General features: G+C 53.4%; 1 protein-coding gene across 7 annotated transcripts in view; it reads right to left on the bottom strand.

Moving 5' to 3' along the window:
* MYO18A (myosin XVIIIA) overlaps positions 1 to 24,184 on the bottom strand; it is a 152,961-nt gene that overhangs the window by 6,873 nt on the left and 121,904 nt on the right. For 3 of the 7 annotated variants that reach the window (XM_036767281.1, XM_036767282.1, XM_036767283.1), the window contains 10 exons: positions 22,599 to 22,709; positions 21,117 to 21,221; positions 19,878 to 20,024; positions 18,558 to 18,671; positions 15,807 to 15,923; positions 15,058 to 15,141; positions 14,460 to 14,597; positions 11,149 to 11,334; positions 10,561 to 10,700; positions 4,444 to 4,566 (listed from right to left, as the gene is read on the bottom strand). In XM_036767281.1, coding sequence (XP_036623176.1) covers positions 4,444 to 4,566; positions 10,561 to 10,700; positions 11,149 to 11,334; positions 14,460 to 14,597; positions 15,058 to 15,141; positions 15,807 to 15,923; positions 18,558 to 18,671; positions 19,878 to 20,024; positions 21,117 to 21,221; positions 22,599 to 22,709 — 1,265 coding nt within the window. Of the gene's footprint in view, positions 1 to 1,644; positions 2,940 to 4,443; positions 4,567 to 9,311; positions 9,357 to 10,560; positions 10,701 to 11,148; positions 11,335 to 13,780; positions 13,811 to 14,459; positions 14,598 to 15,057; positions 15,142 to 15,806; positions 15,924 to 18,557; positions 18,672 to 19,877; positions 20,025 to 21,116; positions 21,222 to 22,598; positions 22,710 to 24,184 lie in introns of all 7 variants that reach the window. The other 4 variants (XM_036767279.1, XM_036767280.1, XM_036767278.1 and 1 more) reach the window with 3 other exon arrangements.

Below are 24,184 nucleotides of genomic sequence, written 5' to 3'. Positions count from 1 at the left end.
CAGTCTAAGGGATCTCAAGTATTTGGTTTCGTTCTGGAGGTTCATCGGGTCCACAGTGCCTGTGGGACAGCATCAAGGGACCTAGCTGTTCCATTGTCCCATCCTGACATAGACCCTGAACCCACATGCTGTAAGGTACACTCATTTCCTCTCATTATCATCCTCAAAGGCACCCAACTGGTCACCCAACCAGAATCAGGGAATGTGTACCATGTGCCCGCCCTGCTTGTGATCAAATGGTGCTCGCCCACAAATGCACACGGCATGCAGAAAGTGCTTGTTAGTGCATGAGTCCAGATACAAACAGAGGTCTGGAGAGGTCCCCAAGGGTCAAGAAGGCCTGGGCTTCTAGATCACAGATGGCTGGGGAGGGTGTCAATGGGCTCTACTGGAAGTGGTAATTTCCTGCTGAAGTCACCCTTTCTTGTCCTGCCTCTGAAGGCAGCAGGGACTGAAGCTGCCCTCCCTGCTGCCCCCTACCAGAGGACAGGGCAGGCAAGAAAGAATACAAGCCAGGAGATGTGGCCCAGAAAGGCCTTTAGCTAGCTGAGGAGAAGGAATATGGAGAGAACCTCAGCAGACAGGGCAAGGCTGTCCAGGGGTCTTTCATTTCCAGAAGGAAACAGGAAAACTCAAGTGGCAGGAGGCAAAGGGCTGTTATTTAAATTTCCTGTTCTGAAACTCAACAATGAATGCTAAAGCTGGGAAGCAAATTGGGGATTTTATAGAGAATCATAGATCCTCAAAGGGCCTCAAAGGCCATGAAATCCAGCCCCTTCATTTTACAGAAGGGGGAAACTGAGGAAGGGAGGGTGACTTGGCCAAAGTTACATGGGTAGTAAGCATTAGAGATGGGACTTAAGCCATCTTCTGTGCCCACAGCCAGGGACTGAGGCTAGGGAAAAGAAGAAGCCAAGGCCACTCTTGGGTCAGATACAAAGGCCAATGGGCTTTAGTTATGTGGGCGCTGGGTTCCCATTCCAGAGACAGATTAAGCCTGGCTTGGTTTATTTGGCCCCCCTGAAGGTGGTGCAGTGCCCCCTTGCCATCTGTACCCATGGCAAGAAGCTGATGTGTAGAGTAAGGAAGAAGCTGGGCAAAGGACAAGATATATTTTGCTACCATTGATGTGTCAGTGCCCACCTTGGGTATACGAGCACTCCCTTCCCTGGGGCACAGAAAACTTCCCCTCTCATCACTCAGAAAAGCTGCCTGGCACCCAAGGTAACCATGCCATTTCTCTGCCTGGCATCAGAGGTTGCAACTGAATGTGCCAAGGGATGAGAGTGATTTCTTAATGTAGCCAGACCTTAGTCAGAAAGAAAGGTCGAGACAGAAGAGGATGAGAGTCACAGGACCCTAGCAATGAAACTGGGAAAGACCTTGGTGGACAGTGAGTCCGAGGCCCCTGCCCCTGTCTTAAGGAAACTGAGGCCCAGAAAGCCATAGGATCCTAGAGTGCCTCAGGCTATCATTTTACAGGTAAGGAAACTGAGGCACGGAGAGGTTCTTCCTGCCTACAGCTGGATAGACAGGAATTCTCTCAGGCCTCAGAAGACGTGAGTGTGGCTATTAGTACATGGGGAAGTGGCGCACACTCCAATGGCACACGCATGCTGCTCTCCCTGCGGGAGGGCCACCTACTGCTTTAGTCGCTCTCCGGCCGGTACAGGTAGCGCATCATCAAGCTGTCCACCTCTTTCTTCCGCTTCTTCTCCTGTTTCTTCTCTTCCTTGGACGGTCGGCCCTCGCCCTCCGAGGCCGCTTCCGGGCCCTTCTTGACGCTGGAGCGGCTGCGACATGAGACGGTGGAGCCGCTGGAGGAAGAGGAGGACTCGGAGGAGGAAGACTTGCTCTTCTTCTTCCTCTTCTTGGACTTCTTCTTGCTCTTCCGAGAATGAGCCTTACTGCGGTGCCTCCGTTCGGAGGAATGCTCGGACCCGGAGCTGCTGCTGCTGCTGCTGCTGCTGCTGCTCTTTCTCTTACCCCGGCTCTTGTGCCGGCTCCGAGACCTCGACACATCGGCGGCCGAGGCCGAGCGGCGGATGGTGGTGGCCCGCTCTTCCCCGCCGGCGCCCAGCTGGGCGCTCCGCGCGCTCCTCACGCTCTTGCGGTCATCCTCGTCGGAGTCGGGCTGCAGGCTGCTCCGCTTGAACTCGGTGGGCTTGTAGCTCAAGACCTCGTTGATGGCGGCCTCCAGGTCCGGGTCCAAGTAGGAACGGTGCCTGACGGGACGGATGCCCGGGCCAGCAGGCTCGTCGGAGGTGGCGGTCTGGGGCCGGGGCGGTACCGAGAGGCTGCGGGCCAGCGAGGGGTGGCTGTATTGGGACTGCAGATCGCTCAGAGCTACGCTGGCTCCATCCTCCTCCCAGTCATCCAGGCAGCTCCGGCCTAGGGACAGGCGGGAACTGGGGCTCTCTCGCCCAAAGCCAGAGGCCCTGCTCAGGCAAGGGCTGAGGGTCCTGGGGAGGCCCTCCAGCCGAGAGGTGCTCCGACGTGAGCTGGGAGACCCCGACAGCGAGAAGCTGAGCGACGACCTGGTCTCCTCCTCCCGGGCGCTGCGCCGGGTGGCCGAGGACGCCCGGCTGACGGGGGCCGAGACGGTGGAGGCCCGATCGAAGTCAGACCCCCATCTTTTCTCCAGCCCCCGGCTCACCCGGCTCCTGACCTCCGAGAGGATGGAGCTGCCATCGTCCTCATCTTCGGCCTTCTTACAAGGGCTGGCCTCCCCACCACCGGGGCCTCGGCGGGCCTTCCGGGGGGGCCGCTCGGGGGAGGCCGCCCTCTCACTCAGCGTGGTGAAGAGGGACTCCTCGTCCCCAGTGCCCCCGATGGAGTCCTTGAGGGTGAGCCGTTTTCGGTAGCTCAGGGAGCTGAGGGCAGAGGCCGGCCTCTCCTCCACCCCCTTGCCCTCTTTGGAGACTGTGTTGAGAGACAGTCTAAGAGAGAGACGTGAGGCCGCGCCCGTTGTCGGCAGATGAAGGAGGAAGAGGGGTGTGGGAGAGAGGGGGAGAGAGACACACAAAAGAACAAGCATTAAACCCGAGAATAAAGCCCCAGGAGGAGGGAGGGGAGGGGTAAACAGCAGCAGCAACAGCAGCCCTGGCAAAGGCGGAGGGAGAGCTTCGCAGGAAATGAAGCGAAATAATTTGCGTCAGTGAAAATAGCTTGGTGGAGAATGTCATGTAAATTAGACCATTGTTCTATTCCATCACTTTTCCCCCCTCTAAAGCGTTTAGTTCAATTTATTTCATTGTCAACTACCTGGAGCCTCACGCAGCTCCCAGACGGATGGCAGTGGGGCGGGGACGGAGGCATTATCTGCAATAACAAAATGTTGCTCGGCCGAATAAATTAAACCAATTAGAGGTGGCCACTGGGCGCTGGTGGTGAGGGGGCCCGATTCCGAAGGGAGTGGAGGAGCCAGGCAGGAAATTGCTTCTGCTACTCGACCCACTTGGCATCCTACTAACCGTAGAGCAGCCCATGCTGTGCCCCGTGGCGGGGTGGGGGGCGGGGAAGGATGGGGCTGTGGCAGAAGAGGTGGAGCTGGCAGGGAAAGAGGCACCCAGAATATGTCAGACAGCGAGGAGTGCGAAAGAGGGCTGCCATTCTTCTTGGCCACTATATTAGGTAGGTAGGCAAGAGACTGCCACCGACCTCCAGGAGAGGAGTGGCAAGAGAACCCTGGGGCCCGAAAAAGATATGGAGACTGAAGATGAGTTAGAAGTCCAGGGAAAAGGGGGGAGCAGGGCTCTCCTAAACCCTGGCAACTGGCTTTAGTCACTTATTCAGAAGGAGCTTTTTTGGTACCCAAGATCACCAAGGCATTGGGGCTGACCAGATGAGGGAGAGGAGAGAGACTGTGGACTCCCTGGGCTTTGGGGGACTTGTTGGCACTGAGTGCCTTTTGTTTCACTGCTACTAAAGCCCCAGAAATCCCAAACAACAAGGGCCTTGGCCTGTGGATCTGGGATCTTCACTGTGAACCTCCCCATCCTGGCCCTGGCCCTGGTCCCAAAAGATCACCCTATCAGGTGGTCAAAGATTAAGGAAGCCAACCCCATATCAGAGCCAAGGCCTGCCACTGAAACAAGAAAGGGTTAAAGAAAACTCAGCCTGAATAACCCAGTGCACCCAGTCCCAGTGACCCAGGAAAATCCTTGGAAAATTCCCATACTCACAATCCCTGCTTGACACGTATAAACATTGTTGAGTCACCTATATGGGAATGAGTCACTCTGCTTGGGGCCTTACGGCGAATGCCACACTCTCTAGAGCTGGGCAAAGTATCCCCCCCAAGAAGGACTTGAAAAGAGAGACTCGATGGCATATTCCTTGCTTTGCCCAAGTGCCCATGCCCCAAAGAGTGCCCGCCTCTGCTGAAGTGGTCCCTCATGCTCCCCTGCTGGCCCCTCGGCCATCTGTCCACCACTCACTCACCTGGAGCTCTTGAGGCTTCCATCATCTGAAGCAGCCTTGGAAGGTCCCTTGTTTTTTGACAACCAAGACTTGACACCATCAACCCGGTCTTCCAGTTCAGAGTCCACATCGGAGTCACCCTCGCTGCTTGGACAACACACAGAGAAATGGACAGGGCCAGGGAAGGAGGGAGCAGAGGAGGTTATATCACACAGGGTCCACAAGACAGGCAAGAGGTGGGGGAAGCACTTCCCTTTTGAAGGGGTCAGGGGTAGGGGTTGGAGGCATGCTTCTTAGTGGGAGGCAGGGAAACAGGTAGGAAAAGGAGGGAGATTAGAGGCAGCTGCTCACACCATTGGCAGGGGGCCCTATCTAGCATGTGGCACAGTGCCTGGCACTTAGTAGGTGCTTAATCAATTCTTATTGATCGACTGACTGTCCTCCTATTGTGTTACACAATTGCATGAACTCCCCAATGCACACCACAGAGACACAGATGCCATAGTGGGCACTGCTTTACCGGTAGGAAGTAGACTGGGCATGACCCACTAATGCAACCAATCAGAAGAGCAACTATCCAAGATACCTCCTTTTCTGTGAAAGGGCAATCTTGGGCTCATTCAAATATGGACCTGGGATCAGGGCATCAGAGACTTGCCCTGCTGGCTCTCAACTGACCTTTTTCAAGAAGGACCCTGAACACCATGACTGTGATGCTAACCCTGGGACCAGAGGAGACAAGTCTCCTTGAAGTCCTTAAATAGTGGGAAGACTAGCTAAGCCTGGAGGCCTACTTGGGTGATTGAAGGGGTCATCCTGGGCAGAGGCTGACTACAAGGATAAGGCAGCTCAGGCCACACCCCAAACTTGTCCTTAGATACAGATAGAATGTAAGCCTAGGGACTGGCTCACTTTTGTCCCTGTACCCCTAGAGCCTAGTGCCTGGGACAGAACAGTCACTTAATCAATGTCTGTTCATTGATTTCAGATAATCCTCATTCCAGTAGAATATAAGCCCCCTGAGGGCGGGGATGGGCTCACTTTTGTCCCTGTAACCCTAGTGCCTAGTACAGTGCCTGGCACAGAGTAGGCATTTAATAAATAACTGATTCAAGGTCATCCCTGTTCTAGTAGTCCTATAAGTCCCTTGAGGGCAGGGATTGTTTCATATTCTCTTAGTATCCCCAGTGCCTGGAGCTAAATAAATACTTGTTGATTGATGAAATATTAGAGAAAGGAGGGTGCGTTTTGGGAGCAGGAGAAAGGACTATAACTATTCCTTGAGAGCCTGGGCATACTCTTTAGCTTTTCAGGATGTGAGGCTATGCCCACAGGGTCCCAGACTGGGCACTCTACCTTCCTCTGTCCTGCTTGCCACCCCTTACTCAGGCAGGCAGGCTGCTATTGTGGGTGCCTCTGCCCAGAGTGGTTCTTAGAGCTGCCCCATCCCCATGGAAGCCCAGGGTCTCCAAATTTTGACCTTGGTGTTGATGGATAAAAGCAACCACATGTAGAAACAAAGCTACACCCCTGGCAAGAATTGTCTTCCCCATGGCTGCTATTGTAGTATTCCCAAAGTACAGGCCTGGCCATGCCACACCCTTGCTCAATAAACTCCAATAGTAATGCTACCATCAAACAACACCCCCCCTCCCCCGCGTTTGACATTTGAAAATCTTCATGCCCTGGCTCCAACCTACCTTCCTAGGCTCATTTTACATCATCCCCCTTCACCCCTGCTGGCTTCCAGCCAAACTGGCCAACTTACTGCTCCTCACAGAGCATCTATCTCTTGCCCCTGCACAGGCTGCACACCCATGCAAACCTTCCTTGCCTCCACCTCCAGGAGTGCCTCATTTCCTTCAAAGCTCGGCTGCAGCCCCCTCCATGAAAGGCCTTCCCGACCCCCTTTCCCTGTCCCTCTACAACCCCCTCACTCCATCAGATACTGGCATCTCCTCCCTGAAATAACTTTGCATTTGTTCATATGCATTTTGTCTACAATTATACATGCTTATGTTGTCTCCACTGATAGCACATTAGCTCCTTGTGGGCAAGGACTGCATTTTGACTTTTGTGTTCCTGTGCCTGGCACATAGTAGGTACTTGATAGTAGGTACATCTTACTGATGGACTGACAGAAAAAAAACCCAAGCTTCTGAAATGTAGCAAGAAAATAAAAAATAAAAAATTGCCAGTTCCTCCACATCTCTCTGCTACAGAAATGCCAGGGTTTCTCCTTGGTATAAATTGCCTTTCATTTGTGTCAACGGGAGAGGCCTGGTTCTTGAATTATGTTCTTGAATAAATAGCCACACACAGGCGCACATGTACATGTACATGCGCGCTCACACACACAGGCACCAAAGAGAAACCACCCGGTGCTCTTATGGGCCCAACTCATAGGGAGGAAGAATAAATAGGTAGGTTTTATGGGCTTCTGTCAAATGCAAAATCACAGCAAAGATAGGGCCTGCTGAAGCCCTGAGTAAACAGGGTTTAACAGCAACCAGCCTAGACCTCTCCATGCCTGGCAGATTTACAGTGGTGCATGGGCCCCACAGAACACCAATGCCACCTGATTTATGCATCCTTGTGAAAAAAAAACCCCAACCCCCTCAAGCCCTCCCTCTCCCGCTTCAAAGCTCCCTAATTTATCACCGCCGTTCATAACCATATTGATCACCGGTGCCGAATGCAGGCCGAAACTATGTCTACACGTTAAAAGGATTTCTGTATAAATCTCCCTTAATGCCGCACTGTTTACTGCCTTCATTAAGGTTACGGCAATAACAACTGTATCTATAAGTAAATCGAAACATTATTTTCCGGCCCGCCTTTCCACGCTCGATAACTCAGCACCGGGGCCCAGAGCGGCTCAGGCCGGGCCGGGGCCAGCTCCCGCTCCACAGCGTCATCAAGGCCCCAGCTGGAACCGCTAAGGCATGGGGCTGCTCCAGAGAACCATCTTAAATGTGCATTTTATCAGCCTGCCCCCGAAGCTGCTCTGAGACACCCGGCAGTGGCAGGGCCTGGCTCACAAGGGAGGCGGACAATTATAGACTCAGAATAAGAATCCTCCTCGTTATATTCCAGTCAGCCAATGGGGGCACCAGGCGCCCACCCTCTTCTCCCCCTCTGGCGGGAGCAAGGATGATGTTTGGGCCCTTTCCCGTAAAACAATCAAGGCCGGTAAACAAACTCTGGGGGCAGGCCGGCTCAGGGGGCAGTGGAGTTTTTAAATGGCCAGAATTAAACCTGGAGTCAAACACAATTTATGTCCAGGCTTGCGTGCTATTAGTTAACTGGGAGCCAAATCACGGGGGAACAAACAAACGGAGACAGAACGGCGGGGTATATTAATTGTGTGTGACAAGCGGGCTCCAGCGGCCCTCGATCACTGTTACACACTATTACATTTATCATTAGCTCTTATGGATTTCTTCACTCCTGCCAGCCCATCCTGGCCCTGGGAAGAGCCCTGTGGGGCAGGCAGGAGGAACGGGGGAGGGGGCTCGGGGCCAGGCTCAGATCTCTCCTGAGCCCACCATCGCCCTCCTGCTCCACAAAGAGCAAGGAAAAGAAGACAGGAAATGGGAATGGGCCTGGGGCCCTGGTAGAGCCTGACAGATGTGGTCTTGCACGTGCACACACACGCATGCACACGCACACACACGCACACATACACACACACACATGCACCTCCCCACACGTGTACATACACATACATAGGCACGCATACACACACGCATGAGCCCCCCTCCATACACACACACATACACATGCACGCGCCTCCCCCACACGTGCGTGCACACAAACACACAGAGTTCTCCCAATGCCCAGGATACCCACAGGCAATCAAGTCCCCTCCATTTGGCATTTGTTATCATGCCTCTGTATTGGGAGAGTGGGCTGGTGCTTATTTGCATGAATGCTTCTCCCAGACAAGGCCAACATTAGAGTCCCCTCCTATGGCTGTCAAAACAAGGTAATGAGACCTTTGACAGAAAACAACGTCCTAGCTTCCTCCATTCTGGTTCCAGCCCCAAGTGAGAGTAAAGATTGAGCTCAATTCCACCCCAATCTCTGGCCTACCTTAAGGGAAGAGAAGCTAGAACAGGGGCTCTTAACCTGGAGGGTCCATGGACCCTCTAAGGGATCCATGGATAGATTTCAGGGAGTCCATGAACTGAGATGGGTGGAGGAAGGAAATATATCTTAATTTTCACTAACCTCTCACTGAAATTTATCATTTCCCTCAATTATTTAAAAACATTATTCTGAGAAGGGGTCCACTGGATTGCTCAGACTGCCTGAGAGGCCCTTGACATGAGAAACACTAAGACCCTTCGGGCTGGAGGGGCTGGCTGTAACTAGGAGAAGAGACAATCCCACTGGAAGGAGGGGGTGGGGAAGCTGGAACCCAATGAAAGCAAGGCTGTGGACGTGTGGTAGAGAGTTCTGCTTGGCAGAACCCAGCAAATCACAGAAGCAGACCGGGAGGCGCTGGGTCAGCTCTTCTGACCCTGTGCTGGCGGGAGGGGGCGGGGCGGCACTACTCCCTGGTGCCCGCTCCAAGGGCCAGCTTCCTTACCAGAGCAGAGATAACATCTAACCACCTGCCCCAACCCCCCCTATCACCACTACGTTCTCAGTCCCCTGACCCAAGGGAACTTCTGGGGACCCGGCCCTCCCTGCTCAAGACTCATTTAGAAAATGTAGTGAGGAGGTGTTAAAAGTTAGAGGCTTGACAAAGAAGGCAAAATGTGTGCCCACATGCTACATGCAGCGGAGTGCCCCCCACCCCGGGGGGGGGGCGGGGGAAGATAACACGGAGTCAAGGGTTAGAAGACAACAGAGGCAGAGAATGCAAATGCTTTGGTCCTCACAGCTTATTCTTTCTTTTCTGATACTTTGTCACCATGTCCTGCAAACTGGAAATGGGGAAAAGTAAAAAATAAAGACAAGGTGTGCTGGAGGAAGGGGCCAGACAAATCTACAACCCAGTCAAGGGAAATGGAGGCTGGGGAGGAGGGGGCATGAGGTGGGGGCGGGGGGGGGGGCCTGGACGTGTCTCTGGCTGGGCCGAGGGCTCCAGCTTTGCACTTAGGGGACCTGAGTTCGAAATCTGTCACTAAATACTTAGTGACCTTGGGGAAGTTGCTTTACCTTCCTAGGACTCAGTTTCTTCATCTGTCAATTGAGGGGACTGAACCAGATGGTCTGTGGGGTCCCTACCAGCTCTATATCTGTGATTCTATCATAATGCCACCTTCTGCCCATGGCCATGCCCTTCCATGCCTGCCCACACATGGTGACCTGGCAGGCTGCCGCTGGGCCCTGGCTAACTTTGGGCTGTGGAAATTGGAGGCTGGGTGGGACAAGAGAATTGGAGAACTTCTGAGGGGGAGAAAAGGCCCAGTCCAAGAGAAGAGTGTGGCCAGCCCCTCGCCCCCAGCGTCCCATCCTCCGGCCTCCCAGATTCCTCAGCCTGAGCCTACAAATCTGCCTTGGCTAAACCATTCCCTGGGTGGGTTTTATGAGAGGAAATCGCTGGCACAGTAACGAGGCGCCAGGCCCTTAAATCTCTGCTCTCCCTGGACTGGGACAGGCGCCATCGGAAACACGGCTAAACAGGGGAATAACTCATCCTGAGCAGGCTGAGGGCCGGGAGGGAGCCGGGAGCATTGTAGGATGGGGGAGGGAGCTGCAAGGGGTGAAGAGGGCTGAAAGGGATGCTCCCCCTGGCAGTTTCTCCTCTGCAAGAGGCAATTTGGGACAGAGGAGAGGATTGGGAATCGCATTTCCAGCTGGGTTAAAATCTCAGCTCTACCTTGGGGGACCAAGGGCAAGTCACCTTAACCTCGCTGGGCCCTTGGTTTCTCTATCTGTGAAATGAACTGGATGGCCCCAGACACCCCTTCGAGCTCTGGGCTATGATGCCATGGTCAGTCCGAGGACAACGGGCTTTCCAAGTCCAAGACCAGGGCCTGGCACCCAGCGAGGAGGATGAGATGGGGAGTGGATGATGACTGCCTCCTCAGAGGGGGATGGAGGAGGCCCCTTCTGGCCCAAGTCTCTGCCTCTGATCCTTGGCTCAGGGCACTGGCACCCAGCCCCAGGTCCCCTCCCACACACCTGTTAATGAGATCCTCATTGTCATCGCTTTCCATTTCATCCTCAATAGCCGCCTGTAGATCCCCGATGCGCTTGAAGGCCAGCTTCAGGTCTGCCTGTAGGCTCTGGTTGGCTGCTTCCAGGCTCTCCAGGTCCATCTCCTAGGGAGGGCACAGCAGCCAACCACTTTGTGGGAGAGGATCCCAGCCCGTGGACTAAACCCTACCTGCCCTGGTCCATTGGTAGTGCAGTACCATTGGCCCAGCGACAATTCAATGGGATGCCCTCCTATACAAAGACCACACTTCCTCTCCAGGTAGGCAACTCCTCCCTCTCCTGTACCTGACTCAGTCCCAGTCAGACTACCCAGACCCTCTCTCTCCCATGCAACAAAACTGGCTCACCTCACCAGGCTCCCCAACACACACACACCCCCTGCTTTGTAGGGTCAGCCCTGACCAGGTGTAGTGGGTAGAAGGCTGGACTTGGAGGGGTCCCCCAAGGGGCCCTCCAGCTACGGGGTTGCCTTGGTGATAGGGAGGCTGCCACCAGGACACGTCTGCCACAGACCGGCTGTCACCACCCTCTCTGGGCCGGCTGGACACTTACCAGCTCGTGTTTCTTGCGGCTGGCCTCAGCCTCCTTTTTGGCCAGCTCACCCATCTCCTCCTTGGTGTCGCGAAGCTGCCGCTGGAGACGCTTGTTCTGCTCTTTCTCCCTGTTCTCCGCGGCACTGCGTTGATCTCGCTCCTCTGTCAGCTTCTCCATGTTTTCCTTCAGCCGGCCAGCCAGGTTCTGCAGGGGGCAGAGAAGGAAGGCTGAGAAAGTGGGCTGAGGGCCAGGAGGGAAAGTGGGGCCTTTCTTGAGGGGAGGCACCCACCCTGGAGGGTCATCATGGGGCCCTATTCCCCTGCGTCTATGCAGGGCAGCGCCTAAACCAACCCCAAATCTTGGCAGTCTTGTAAAAAGGGTTTTTTCTCACAGCCAGTCAACTGGTTAGTAAGTCAACCACGCTTACTACATTCCAGGCACGGCACGAAGTGCTGGAGTACAAAAAAAGGCAAAAGCAGTGCCTGCCCTCAAGGGGCTTACGGTCAAATGGGGGACACAATATTAAGCAGCCACATACATACAAGGTATACACAGTGAGGGGAAGGAACTAGCAGGTGGGGGTGGGAGCACGGGGAGAGGCCTCTTGCAGAAAGTGGGATTTGAGATGATGCTTGAGGGAAGCCAGGGAATCCAAGAGAGGAATGAGGATGGAGAGCATTCCAGATATGGGGTACAGCCTGTGCAAAGGTCTGGAGGTGGGAAACGAGCTAATGAGGAGGCAGCATGGGGGTGAGGGTAGACAGTGGAAAGAACACGTAAGTGGGAGTACAAGCAGACAAGATCTAGTCCTAGCTCTGCCTTTAACTAGCTGTGTGACCTTGAGTAAGTCACACCCCCCTTTGTAAGCCTCCTTTTTCTCCTTTATAAAATGGGAAGGGTTGGAAGGTCCCTCCCAGTGATAATATTCTAAGTTTCAAGTCAATGCACTGCTTTTATAGATAAAAATATGACTGAAGGATGGAGTAAGGGGAGGAAAATGATGAGGCAGGAGACAGGAGGATGCAGCTTCCTAGTGGACCTGGGAGTCATATACACAGGACACAAATTGAAATCCTGCCTTGGCCACTTCCTCGCTACCTGTGGGATTGTGGGTGAACCACGTCACTTCTCTTGGCCCCCAAATCCTCATCTGTGAAATGAGGGAGGTGGATAGACGGATTCTGAGGTCCCTTCCAGCCCCAGAGCTGGGCTCCTGAGGACTTCCATCCAACACCAGCCACTGCAAGGCCAGAGCAAGCCTGGCCCTGCTTGCACTATAAGGAAGGACCTGCAAGTGTCAATGCGATGCAGCAGCCCTGACTTCCCACAGGAGAGGCACTGAGGCCCTCTGTGTCCCCAGCCCCAGTTCTGAAGGTCATCTCCCCAACCCTTGTGCCAAGGGCAGTCAGGGATGAGAGCAGGAAGCCGAGCTAGGCAGCGGTGACAGTTCTCGGATCTGGCTAAGACAGAGCTGAGATCCTCAGTATGGCCTCACTGTGGGGGGAGGCAGCAGCCAGCCCTCCTCCCACAGAAAGCCTCTCCCCAGCCCTTGTGTGGAAGAGCAAGGGGGCTAGAGCAGAAAGGACTGGATGTGATCCATAGTGAACAGTCTGGGAAAAAGAGGGGCAGAGGGAAGGAAGGGAGAGGGGAATGGAGGAAGAGAGAGAGGGATGGAGGGGGAGGAAGGAGGGAAGGGGAAGAGAGAAGGAAAGAGGGGATTAAGGAAAGGAGGAAGGAAGAGAGGGAGGGAGGGGAAGAAAGGAGAGGGGAGGGGAGAAAGGGAGAAAAAGAGAAGGAGGGAGGGGGAGAAAGGAGAGAGGGGAAAGAGAGAAAGAAGGAGGAGGGGAAAGGAAGAAAGGGAGATGGGGAGAAAGGTGGAACAAAGAATGGGGAAGGGGGAGAGAAGATGAAGGACAAGAGGAGAGAGATGGGAGAAGGATAAGGAGAGAGGGAAAGAGGGAAAGGAGGGAGGGAGAAAGGAGAAGAAAGAGGGAGAAAGGAAAGGGAGAAAAAGAAGAGAGCAGAGAAAGGGGGAGAAGAAGGAAGTAAAGGGAAAGGGAAGAGATGGGGAAATGGGAGAGGGAGGGGAGAGAGGGAAGGAAAGGAGGGAGAAGGTGAGGAACTAGTGAAAAACAGAAAAGGAGAAAAGGTGGAGGGAGAGGAAAGAAAGGAAGGAAGACAATGGAGAGGGGGTAGAGAAGGGAAGAAGAGAAGATGAGTGAGGAGAAATTAAATGAGAGGAGAGGAGAGGAAGAATGGAGGAGAAGCAGGAGAGGGAAGGGGAGCGAGGGAAGGGGGCGAGGGGAGCTGGGCGGCACAAGGCTCTGGTCGGTCCGCTGCATATTTATGGCTCTGCTGAGGAGGGGGGTGGGAGGAAGGAGGGGAGATGGATGGGGGAGCGGGGAGGGGTGCAGCCAGGAAAACATGAAGACAAAATGCAGCGCTGCTCGGGTCCCTGGGCAGCAGGCAGGCGCTGGAGCAGATTATCAAGCAGGTGGGGGTGCGGGCCCAGGAGCTCCCCCTCCTCTGCTGACTGGGGGGGCGGGGCGGGGGATGGGGTTGGGAGCCAACACAACAGCTGGGCTGGTCAGTGAACCCCCCCAGGATGGGGCCCAAGGGGGGTCTTGGAGGGACATTCCTGGGGGCTTGCCTCATCTAACTCAGGATCCTTGGCTCCAAGCTTCGGGGTGGAAGAGGGCAGCTACTGATGACTTTTTTATCCAGCGTGGTACTTGGAAAAAGGGGGGGATGGGCAAGAGGGAGGATGGGCACATTAGTGCCCTGCTACAGGAGGTGGGTCCCAGAGAATGGAATGGAAACTGGGACCCTGAGCTGTCCTGCTGAGATGGCCCCGCCACAGGGTGGGACAGTGGACAGTGTACTGGCTCTGCAATCAGGGGGCCTGGGTACAAATCTCACCTCTAACACTACCCATAGGACGTTGGCCGAGATATTCCGCCACCTCCCCCCCCCCCCTCCCCCCCCCCCCCGTCTCAGTTAGGCTACATGGGGTCTGAAGTCTCTCTCAGCTTAAGATCTATGACCCTGTAAAGCATCCTATGTGAGCTAAGTTCGAGTCCTGACTCTGACACTTACTACCTGCATGACCTTGGGTGAGTCTCTGAGCCTGTTTCCTGATCTATAAACTAAGAGAACGGGATTTGTCTCTGCCTGAGGGCTCTCCCAGCATGAGCTCTAGGAGCCTGTGGTCCCATTGCTTCAGGTGACTGTCAGCGAGGACCCTGCCATGACCCGGGGCCCTGGGGTGCCTGTGCTGCTTTCTGTCAAAGGGCAGGGAGTCGGGGCCAGCCCAAGGAGAGAGTGCGCACCTCCAAGCGCTTCACTTGGGTCTTCTCAAACTCCAGACGAGTCTCCAGCTCCCGGATCTTGGCTTCCTGTCGGCTCACCAGCGACTTGTCCACCATGGACTGCTCCAGATACTCCACTTGGCTCTGGAGGGCCTGCATCTGGGAGGAAGAAGAGGGGGAGGGGAGGGAGAAATCACCAAGGGCCTTTCCCAGCCCACAGACTGAGCCCAGGACCAGGAAGGGAGCCAGGTCTGTGGGAGCTTCATCCCAGTGGTAACTGGCCAGGCAATGGGAAGAGATACAGAAGTGGGCTCTGGAGGAAGGGCAGGGAGGATACGGGGTCCAAGCCAGACCCTCTCCCACCTGCCATGGACACTCCACCCTCTGGTCCGCTTCTGTCTCTACAGAGAGTAGAAGGAAAGCCCAGGACCCAAAGGAAATAAGGAAGAGCCCATCCCAAGGCAGGCCAGCGGGCCTGGGAAGGAGCTCCATAGACACGCTTCCTTCCTCTGCGGGCCCCGGGAGCCCTCTCTGACAGCCCAGGGCTGCTGTGTTCTCTTTTCCCCAATACGCAGGGATCCCAGCACCCCTCTCTCCAGCAAGCGGAAGGCCCTGGTACCTTCTCCTGAATCTCCTGCTTCTCCTTGTTGGCCTCTTCCAGCTGAATCTGGAGGTCATTCATCTGGGCCAGGTCCCGGGAAGCCTGCAGAAAGAATGGAGAATGTCAACTCTGCCTCTGGAGGCAAAGCTCTGTCTCTCCAAGCCAGAGCCTGACACACAGTAGGGACTCAATAAATGCTTGTTTTATGGAAAAAGGAGATTGATTTGGAGGCCAGGACAGACAGGTCCTACTCCAAACGTCAGAGACAGAGACACACTCCCTTCCCGTCTGAGCCAAGGGGCCACATCCAGGTGCAGAATGTGCCTTTGATATCCATCAATCAATCAAGTATTTATTAAGCACGTACTATATATGGCAGGCACTCTGCTAAGTGCAAAGAAGGAATCAATCCCTGCCCTCAGGAAGTTTACATTCTAACAGGGAATGCAGAAATGAAAAGAAAATCAAGAGTTAAACACAAGGCAGCTTGGGAGGGAGCACACTAGCAGCTGGGGGGATCAGGAAAGGCTTCATGCCTGAGTTATTCTTGAAGGAAGAAAGGAGGTCTATGAGGTAAAGGAGGGCATTCCAGGCAGGAGGGCTGGCCAGTGCAAAGACAAGGACAGCAGAGATGAGAGTCACATGTGAGAAGCAGAGAGGAGAAAGTCAGTTTGGCTGTACTGACTCGGGGCCCTCCGGTGAGGCTGGAAAGGTCATGAGGGGCCTCAGAAGCTTCAGAGGAGGGCTGACAGGCAGGGGGCCAGTACCTGAGCCACAGTGGCCTTATGCTTCTTCATGAGCTCGTTCATGTCCTCCTGGTCCTCCTCCAGCCGGTTCTGGATCTCGTTCTTCTCTCGCTGAAGGCGGCTCACCTGCTCCTCGAGCTGGGGAGAGGCAGGAGATGGGACCGTCAGGGCCCAGCCACAGAGCGTGGACCCCAGGGGGACGCACCTAGGTCTCTATCTGAGCAGCCCCTGAGACAATCGCCTAAGACGGCTGCTGGTGTTTTGTCCAGCCCCTCAGCCAGAACCAGTGTGTAAAGTTCAGGGGACCCGGGTGCAAATCCTGCTTCTGATACTACCTATGAAACCTGGAGCGAGTCCAAATTAGACTGCTTTGCCCCACCCCCTCTTCCCCATTAGACTGTTGAGAGCAGGGATTAGTTTTTTTCCTTTCTTTGTATCCCTAGCACTTAGCATAGCGCCTGGCACACAGCAGGTGCTCAATTAATGCTTGTTAACTGTTGAATGATTTCCTCTTTGAGGCCTCAGTTTCTCCATCTGTAAAATGAGAGGGTTATCCTAGACGGTCTCTGAGGTCCCTTTCAGCACTAAATAAATCAATGATCCTATTCCTTCTCCGAGTCTCAGTTTCTCACTTTATAAAACGAGAGGGTTAGAATAGAGGGTGTTGAGAACTAGGATCCCACGATTCTTGGTCTTGATTTTTCTAGAAATCTCAGCACTGTGGATCCATGTAAAGAGCCTAAGAGCTGGAGTCAGGAGGCGTGGTCTATCACCCCAACTCTCCCCAAACCTGTGTGACCTTAGGCGGGTCACTTAACAACCCTGGGCTTCATCTTCATCTTCGGGGGTCTCTGAGACCTCTTCCAGCTCTAAATCTATGAATCCATCTATACTTCTAGGGTCCTGTGAGTGAAGCTTGAATCCGGCTTCTGACACTTACTACCTGTGTAACCCTGGGCAAGTCACTTAACCACCTTGGGCCTCAGTTTCTTCATTGTAAAATGAGAAAGTTGAATGAGCTGGCCCCTGAGGTCCCTCCTTGGCGAAGATCTGTGAACAGGCACCGCTTAGAGAGACTAGGGCAAGGGGAGGCGGGGTGGGGGGGGGGCGGTGTGTCTTGCCCACATCCTCCGGCTGAGCTGCTTTCTCATGCCAGGGTCGAATGCCCCCCAGGGTGTGACAGACCTCCCAGGGCACCTCCCTGCCTTCATATGGAGACGTCTCAGGGGACATCCCCAGACCAGAAGGATCCCGTGGGAGAGATTCAAGGAATGAACGTCTGCATTGAGCAAACAGACCCAAAGGAAAGACTGATCCCCTTGCTGTGGATAAAGCCCGTGGGTAAAGTCTTAGCTGTGGCACCCGGTCTCTGGAGAGGCTCCCAGGACCCGTGCCGCACTCCTTAAGAGAAAGATCTGCTTGGATCCCCACCTCCCCAAGGCCAGTCCAGGCCCAGCCCTGGGGGGAGAGGGGGTGGGGAGGAGACAGCCAATGGTGGCGCCAGCAAATGAATGAATCCATTAGCCCGTAATTCCAAACCAAAACGACTGCGTTGGCTCCTTCTCTGCCCCATCCATCTTGTTACTGGGCTGTGGGGAGCTGGGGAAAGGCTCCGCCAAGAAATTTATTAACTCGGATTTAAATAAAACAGTAATTCTGTAACAGCCTTTTTTAACGCAATTAGGGAGTGTGAATCCTCACCTGCAAACTGCTGAGGAGCCCAAATGCCATAGGGTAAATCAAACCCTCGAGATTGGCACTTCTAGATAGCCCCGTGGCCGGCAGGGCCCTGACACCCACCCGTGACTGCCTTGAACCCTCTGCCCCCTCCTAGTGCTCTCCTTGGTCGCCCGGCCCTAAGCAGGTGCCCATGGTTCAAATCACTATAATGAATTCTCTGTCGATAGGCCGAGAGGGAGGCGAGGAATTAAAAAGAAGACATTAAATAAGGTCTCTAATTACCCGGCGCTTTCCATCAGCAGGCCGGGCCTGGGCAGGTGGGGAGGGGGAAAGAGCATCCTTCCCTCTTACTGGCACTTCCGTGAATCTCTGGGCGCCTGTTTACATCACCCGCCACATTAGCTGCCTTTATTTATGACGCTGTGGCTGCGGCCAAGCCCCCCAACACAGGTGATTAAATGGGAAGGCGGGACCTCCCCCCCCTCCATCTTCCCTCAACAGTCTGATCCCAAGCCCCCTGGATGGGGGCAGAGTGTCCCACTTGAGGAGGAGGAGGCTGGGGTTGGAAAGAGAAGGTGGGACCGTGAGTCCATTTCAACATCCCTGATTCAAGTCAGTAGAGAAGGGAGCTATTTCACTAGAAGCCGGTGGAAAGACCCTGAACTCTGACATCAGAGGGCCTGGATTTGAATCCCAACTCTGATGCTTACTACAGATGCTTTGTCTGACCTGATGGGCTCTGAGGTCTCATCCAGCCAGAAATCTAGACGGATGATTCTGAGAACTAGGAGAAGGAAGATGCCTGAGATACTGCTTGATTTTGGAGAGACTTAGGTTGGAATTCCATCTCTGATATTTACTCCCTATGTTGGATACATCACATCACCGTCCCAAGCTTCAGTTTCCTTCATGGTATCTAGATTTATAACTGCCTGCATAACCTTGCACAAAACACTTTGCCTCCAGTGAGGTGGGGGGTGGATGGAGAGTCTCTGAAGGGCCACCAGTCTGGACAGGGTCGACAAAGCTCCGTTTGACTCCGGCCCCCGATAACCACCAATGGTTGCATTATGTCCTGCCCCAGGTTCTTACCCCTGTCTTGGCTTTGGAGATGTCATCAATCTGGAGATGAAGGTCTTCAATCTCCACCTCCATGGCCTTCCTCGCCTTCACAGCTGCCGCACAGGTGAACTCTGACTCTTCCAGCTAGACAAAGGGCCCACCCACCCAGGGAGAGACGGTCAGAGACCCCTCCTCTAGGGCCCTAGGCATAAGGCAGGTGGGTGGGGCAGTGGATAGAGCACTGGGCCTGGAGTCAGGAAACCGGGAGGCCAAATCCAAGCCATAATGCCAAACCAATTCCAATACCTATTGATTTCTTATTTATCATCTATCTTTCTTTCTATGTGTCTATTATAAATAATCTATAAATAAGTCTATCGATTTTCCTATACATCATTTATCTTCCATGTCTATGTATACCTGCATATATGTTCACGCGTCTATCTTCCCAGCTATCTAGCTTTCTGTAGATTATCTATTGATAAAGACACTCACCATCTCTGTGACCCTGAAAAAGTCACTTATACTGCTGTCTGCTTTACTTTTCTCATCTGCAAAATGGACGTCATAATAGCACCTGAGAGGATTGTTGTGGGGATCCAATGAGATGATTGTAAAGCCCTTAGCACAGGGCCTGGCACGTAGTAAGTGGTACAGCATTATTAGTATTATCATGACTGTGTGGGCACCTCTTAAAGAAACATACAGAATGTTTCCCTGTTTTCTTTTTCTTGTCTTTGCATCCCCAGCACAGTGCCTGGTACATGGTAGGCATTTAATAAATGCTTGGTAAATGAATGTATGCCAGATAGATTTGGTAATTTTTTTTATAATAGGTTTTGAAATCTAGCAGGGAGGAGGGTGGGACAGTAGGCTTAAAGCTGGTGGGGTCATAGAGGGGATCCTTTTTCTGGCCTACTTACACGAAGCGGACTCCCACTCCTGAAAGACTATAATTCTGATTCTATGATCCTATTGACCGAGCAGGGAACGCTGTGTACAGGTTGGGGGTGTCGCTTCAGCTGCCTCTTGTGGGGGAGGCCCTGGGTGGGGCCTATAGCTGGGAGGACTCTGTCTTTCCTTTCCCAATGGATCAAGCTCAAGGAGGACAGAAGAGCCAATCGCAATTTAACAAATTTGTAAGCGAGTATAAACTCCTAGCAGCAGTGGGCAGAGCGTGACTGGCAGGACCCTGGGGGTCTGGGTTTGAATCCTGACTCTTGGGGACTTGCCACTTGTGCGACCTTCCCAGGCCTCACTTTTTCCTCAGGGAGGGCCAAACTAGATGATTTCTAATGTCTCCCCAGCTCTGCATGCCTGGGGCCAACACTGGTGGTCTCTCAGAAGTACCTGATTCTTGAGCTGGGCAATCTCCCTCTTGCTGGGGGCATTGTTCTTCAGGTGGTCCAGCATGATCTGGGCATCTGCCAGCAGGGCCTTGGTCCGCTTCAGGTCCTTCCGTAGGCGCTTCTCAGACTCCAAGTCCCGCTGACTCACCTGTGTGAACAGGCGGTGAGGCCTTGCCGGCTACCTCCCCACCATTCCCAGATTTTATCCCTGCTGCTTTAAGAGGGGCCTTGATCTTCTTCACTTCACTCTCCAGGCTTCCCACCCCAGAGAAAACCCTGACCCTGCAGCCCCACGCTCCTGACTGCTGACCCCCCCCTAGCCTGGATACTTTTCAGGAGAGGGCCCAGCCATGATTCACTCCATTCACTGAACTTCTCCCCTCACTCAGCAGCTGGCACCCCCCTTCACCCCTCTCAGCTCCCCTTTATGGGCTGCCTTGTCCCATTAGGGGGTAAGGTTCATGAGGGGGCCTGCTTTGTTAGCCTGTATATACATCTTCAGGGATCAGCACAGTGCCTGGCATGTAGGAGGAGCTTAATAACTGCTATCTCAATCAATCAATCTATGTAACTATCATCTATATATGTGTGTATGGATTATCTATTTTCCCAGTTATCTGTCTATCTTTCTCTTTCGACTCTAACTACCCATCCAACCATCTTATCTATGTATCCAACTGTCTTATCTATTTCTCTGTATATCTATTTATCTCTTTCCCTATATCTCTATCTACCTACCTACCATCTATCTTCCTATCTATGTATCTCCCTCCCTCCCTCCCTCTAGCTCTTTTTCTGTATATCTATCCACTCTATATATCTATCCATCCATCCATTCTCTCTCTCTCTCCCTCCCTCTCCCCTCCCTCTCTCCCCCTACTTCCCTCTCCCTCCTCCTCTCTCTCTCTCTCTCTCCTCTCTCCTCTCTCTCTCTCCCTCTCTCTCTCTCCCTCCCTCTCTCTCTCTCTCCCTCTCTCTCTCTCTCTCTCTGTCTCTGTCTCTCTCTCTCCCCCCTGAAATCACCCTTTGATGACTCATGACCAGCCCTGTGCATGTGGGCAGAGTACCTCTTGGGGCCACTCCTGCCTGAGGGGCTTGGCCCAGCCCTCCAACCTCCATGACCCAACATGGCTTGTGCCACTTGGAGGATGTGGGGCAAGGGGGTGACAGCCTGCCACCATCAGGGCCTCCCCTATAAGCCTGCCCCACCCCAGCCTTGCCCTGGCCCAGACTGCCCCACCTGGTCACTCAGGGCAGTGAGCTTGCCCTCCAGCTCCCTCTTCTCTCGCAGAACCTTCTGCTTGTCCTCGTACTCCTCCTCCAGTTGTGCTTCCATCTGTTTCAACTAAAGCCACGGGGTAAAAGAAAACATTGGCTTCCCTGGTGCCCATCAGCATGTCTGAGGAGGAGGTATCACCCCCTCCATCTGTGTTGGCAATCAAAATGGGCTCTTAGCACTCAGTTCAACCAAGTGCCCTTGAAGAGTTTGGCCTTTGTTTCCTCGATTAGATTGGGAATCCTTGGTGATCTCCTTGCCTAAGGGGAGGACCTAGTTTACATGGGTTTGAGTGGCATGTTTGGTCAGAGGCTTTTAGACCACGTGGGTTTAAGTGGCCTCTTTGTGATGATTTCAGGTCACGTGGGCGAGTCACATGTGTGACTCACCCTTGATCCTGAAAAAGATACAAAACCAGGGGTTGGCTTTCTCTTTTTTGGAGCTCTGACCCACAAGCAGGGGTGGCACGGGACTCTGGGCCAGCCCTTGTTATGAGCTCCTGGGCTGAACCTAGATGTTGGTAACTATGAATTGCATTTGGTCTGTCTGTCGATGTTTGTAATTTGTTTGTGTTTGTTCCAAAGTTCAGGGTGCTGGCTTTTTCCCCTGAACTAAGTGAATGGTATTTGTATGCTGAATTAAAGTAAGCTCGTTAACCCCTTAATGTTGCTTTCCTTAGTAAAGCAGATCAAAAGAACCTGGGCTTTGGCAGCGTTCTTGTTGTTGGGCTTGTGTTGGTTTTTCACCCCCACAACAGCTGCTAGCCAAATTGTTGAAACACCATCCCACTGAGTTCTTTCTACAGGAGGGGGACAAAGCGAGGTTAGAATGGGACTGGGAGCACAGGCTCTGAAGAACAGTAGTTCTCAGGGCCCATCCAGGACAACCTGTCCGAGCCTCAGTTTCCTCACCTATAAAGTAGGGGGGTTGGGCTACATGACCTCTGTGGTCCCTTTCAGCTCTACAGGCATTATCATGCGCCCAGCAGCCAGGGGCAGCAGACCAAAGGCCGCCCAAAGTGGACAGCAGGAGGACACGCTGAATAACTATTAGGAAGACCCAGAGGCCACCGGGGTGAGGTCAATCCCCGACCTCCTCCTCCTCCTTCACAGATCACTCCATAGCAATGCGAAGGTGAGTAGGGTCAGCGGGTGCCTGGTTGGCGCCCACAGTTAAGGCTGCTGGCAGCAGAGGCAGCCCTGAAAGACCAGGAATCTCTTGATTGTGACCTTCTACAAAGGTCACAAAGAGCAGTCTGCAGAACTTCATGATGCCAGGCCTGGATGGGCTATTCTGGGGAAGGCGGAGGGGGGTGTCGTGGGGTGACCATCCCCCAAAGGCTAGGAGCACCCAAAGTACCGAGAGGGTGGGGAAGGGCAGGGAACCCCCGGTACCGGCCCTGGGTGCCATGTCCTGACAGCAGGTGCATCACGCAGACGTCCTCACCTTCTTCTGGCACGACTGGCGCACCTCTTCCACCTCCTCATCTCGGCCCTCGATCTCCTTTGAGTGAGTCTGCCTTGTCCGCTCCATCTCCATCTCAAGGCGAAGCTTGGCCTGGAGGTACAAGGTAGCCCAACACAAGTCAGTCAAGCAACAAGCACTCATTAAGCACCTACTGTATGTCTTGGGAATACAGTGACAAAAATGAGACCATCCCTGCCCTCAAAAAGCTTACACTCCTTTACAGTCTTCTTATCAAAATGGGTTTTTATGAATATCTTTTGTCTTCAGTCTCCTAGATTTCCTCCTTCCAAGTCACAGCATCCTTCTGCATTCTATCCTATTCCAGCCCATGTATGAACATGACCCGGACTAACCCCATGACTGATGTCACTGGCACACTTTACTGAGGCAGACACGGCACCTCCCACACAGAGCTGCCTGGGGCGATAAGGCAAGAAATGACTTGCCCAGGGTCACTTGGCCTGAGGGTGCTAGCATTGGGACTTGAGCACAGGCCTTTCTGACTCGAGGCCAGCTCTCTTTCCACTGTGCCACACTGTCCATCAGAGATGCATACATAAGGAGACAGAAAATCTGTACAAATAAATAAGAGAGGGTTGGTTTTTTTTGAGGGAGGGGGAGGCACTAGTAGCTGGGATCAAGAAAGGTCTCATGGAGGAAGGGTTGCTTGAGCTGAGCTTTGAAAGAAACCCAGGATTCTAAGATGGGAAGGTGAGCATGGAGTGCACCAGGGCACAGCCTGTGCAAAAGTATGGAGGTGGGAGATAGAGTTTCACAGGGGAGGACCGGATGGCAGAGCTCGTGAAGGGAGCCCTAAATCGACAGGTGGTATCCTAGGCTTGCTCCAGAGGTAACTTTCCAACATCTCCACCCAGATCAGCTGACTTCCCTTTAACCTCTTCTCCCTCTCTCATGTGGACTCAGTTGGGTGGCTGGCCTTCTGGACAAGGCAAATACCCTTGCTGGGTGGTGACTGGCCCACTACAGAGGAAAGTCCAGATGGGCTGACACCAGAGAAATCAAATAGGACAGGGTGAGCTATTAGAGGAGAGGGGGAGGGGCTCCCTGGAGGTTTCACCTTCTTGGAGTCATGGCTCCTGTTCAGAGAGGGGGTGTCTGTGGCTCTCCAGGCTAGGTGAAAAGGCTAGTATTCATGCCTTGGGCCTCTCACAAAATTCCCTGACTATTCAGGCAACCAGGTGAAGTAGTGTACTGGGCGCACAATTGATGAAATCTGAGTTCAAATCCAGCCTCACACATTTACTAGCTGTATGATCCTAGTCAAGTCACTTAACCTCAGTTTCTTCAAATGTGATACGGAGATAAGAATGGCAAGTACCTCCCAGCATTGTTGGAGAAACCAAATCAGATATCTGTAAAGCAGTTAGCACAGTGCCTCGCACAGAGGAGGTGCCTGATAGATGCTACTTGTTCTTGTAACTATTTCTAGTCACATCCAATACACCCTGCCAATGTCTCACCACGGTCAGGGTGGGCTGGCCCAGCCTAGCAAACCAAAAGCTTGAAACTTGACCCTAAAGACTAGGTGAGAAAGTACACCTCCT

Source organism: Trichosurus vulpecula, chromosome 7 (genome assembly GCF_011100635.1).
Source record: "Trichosurus vulpecula isolate mTriVul1 chromosome 7, mTriVul1.pri, whole genome shotgun sequence".
NCBI classification, from domain to species: Eukaryota; Metazoa; Chordata; class Mammalia; order Diprotodontia; family Phalangeridae; genus Trichosurus; species Trichosurus vulpecula.
This window is presented reverse-complemented; position numbering and strand designations above follow the sequence as displayed.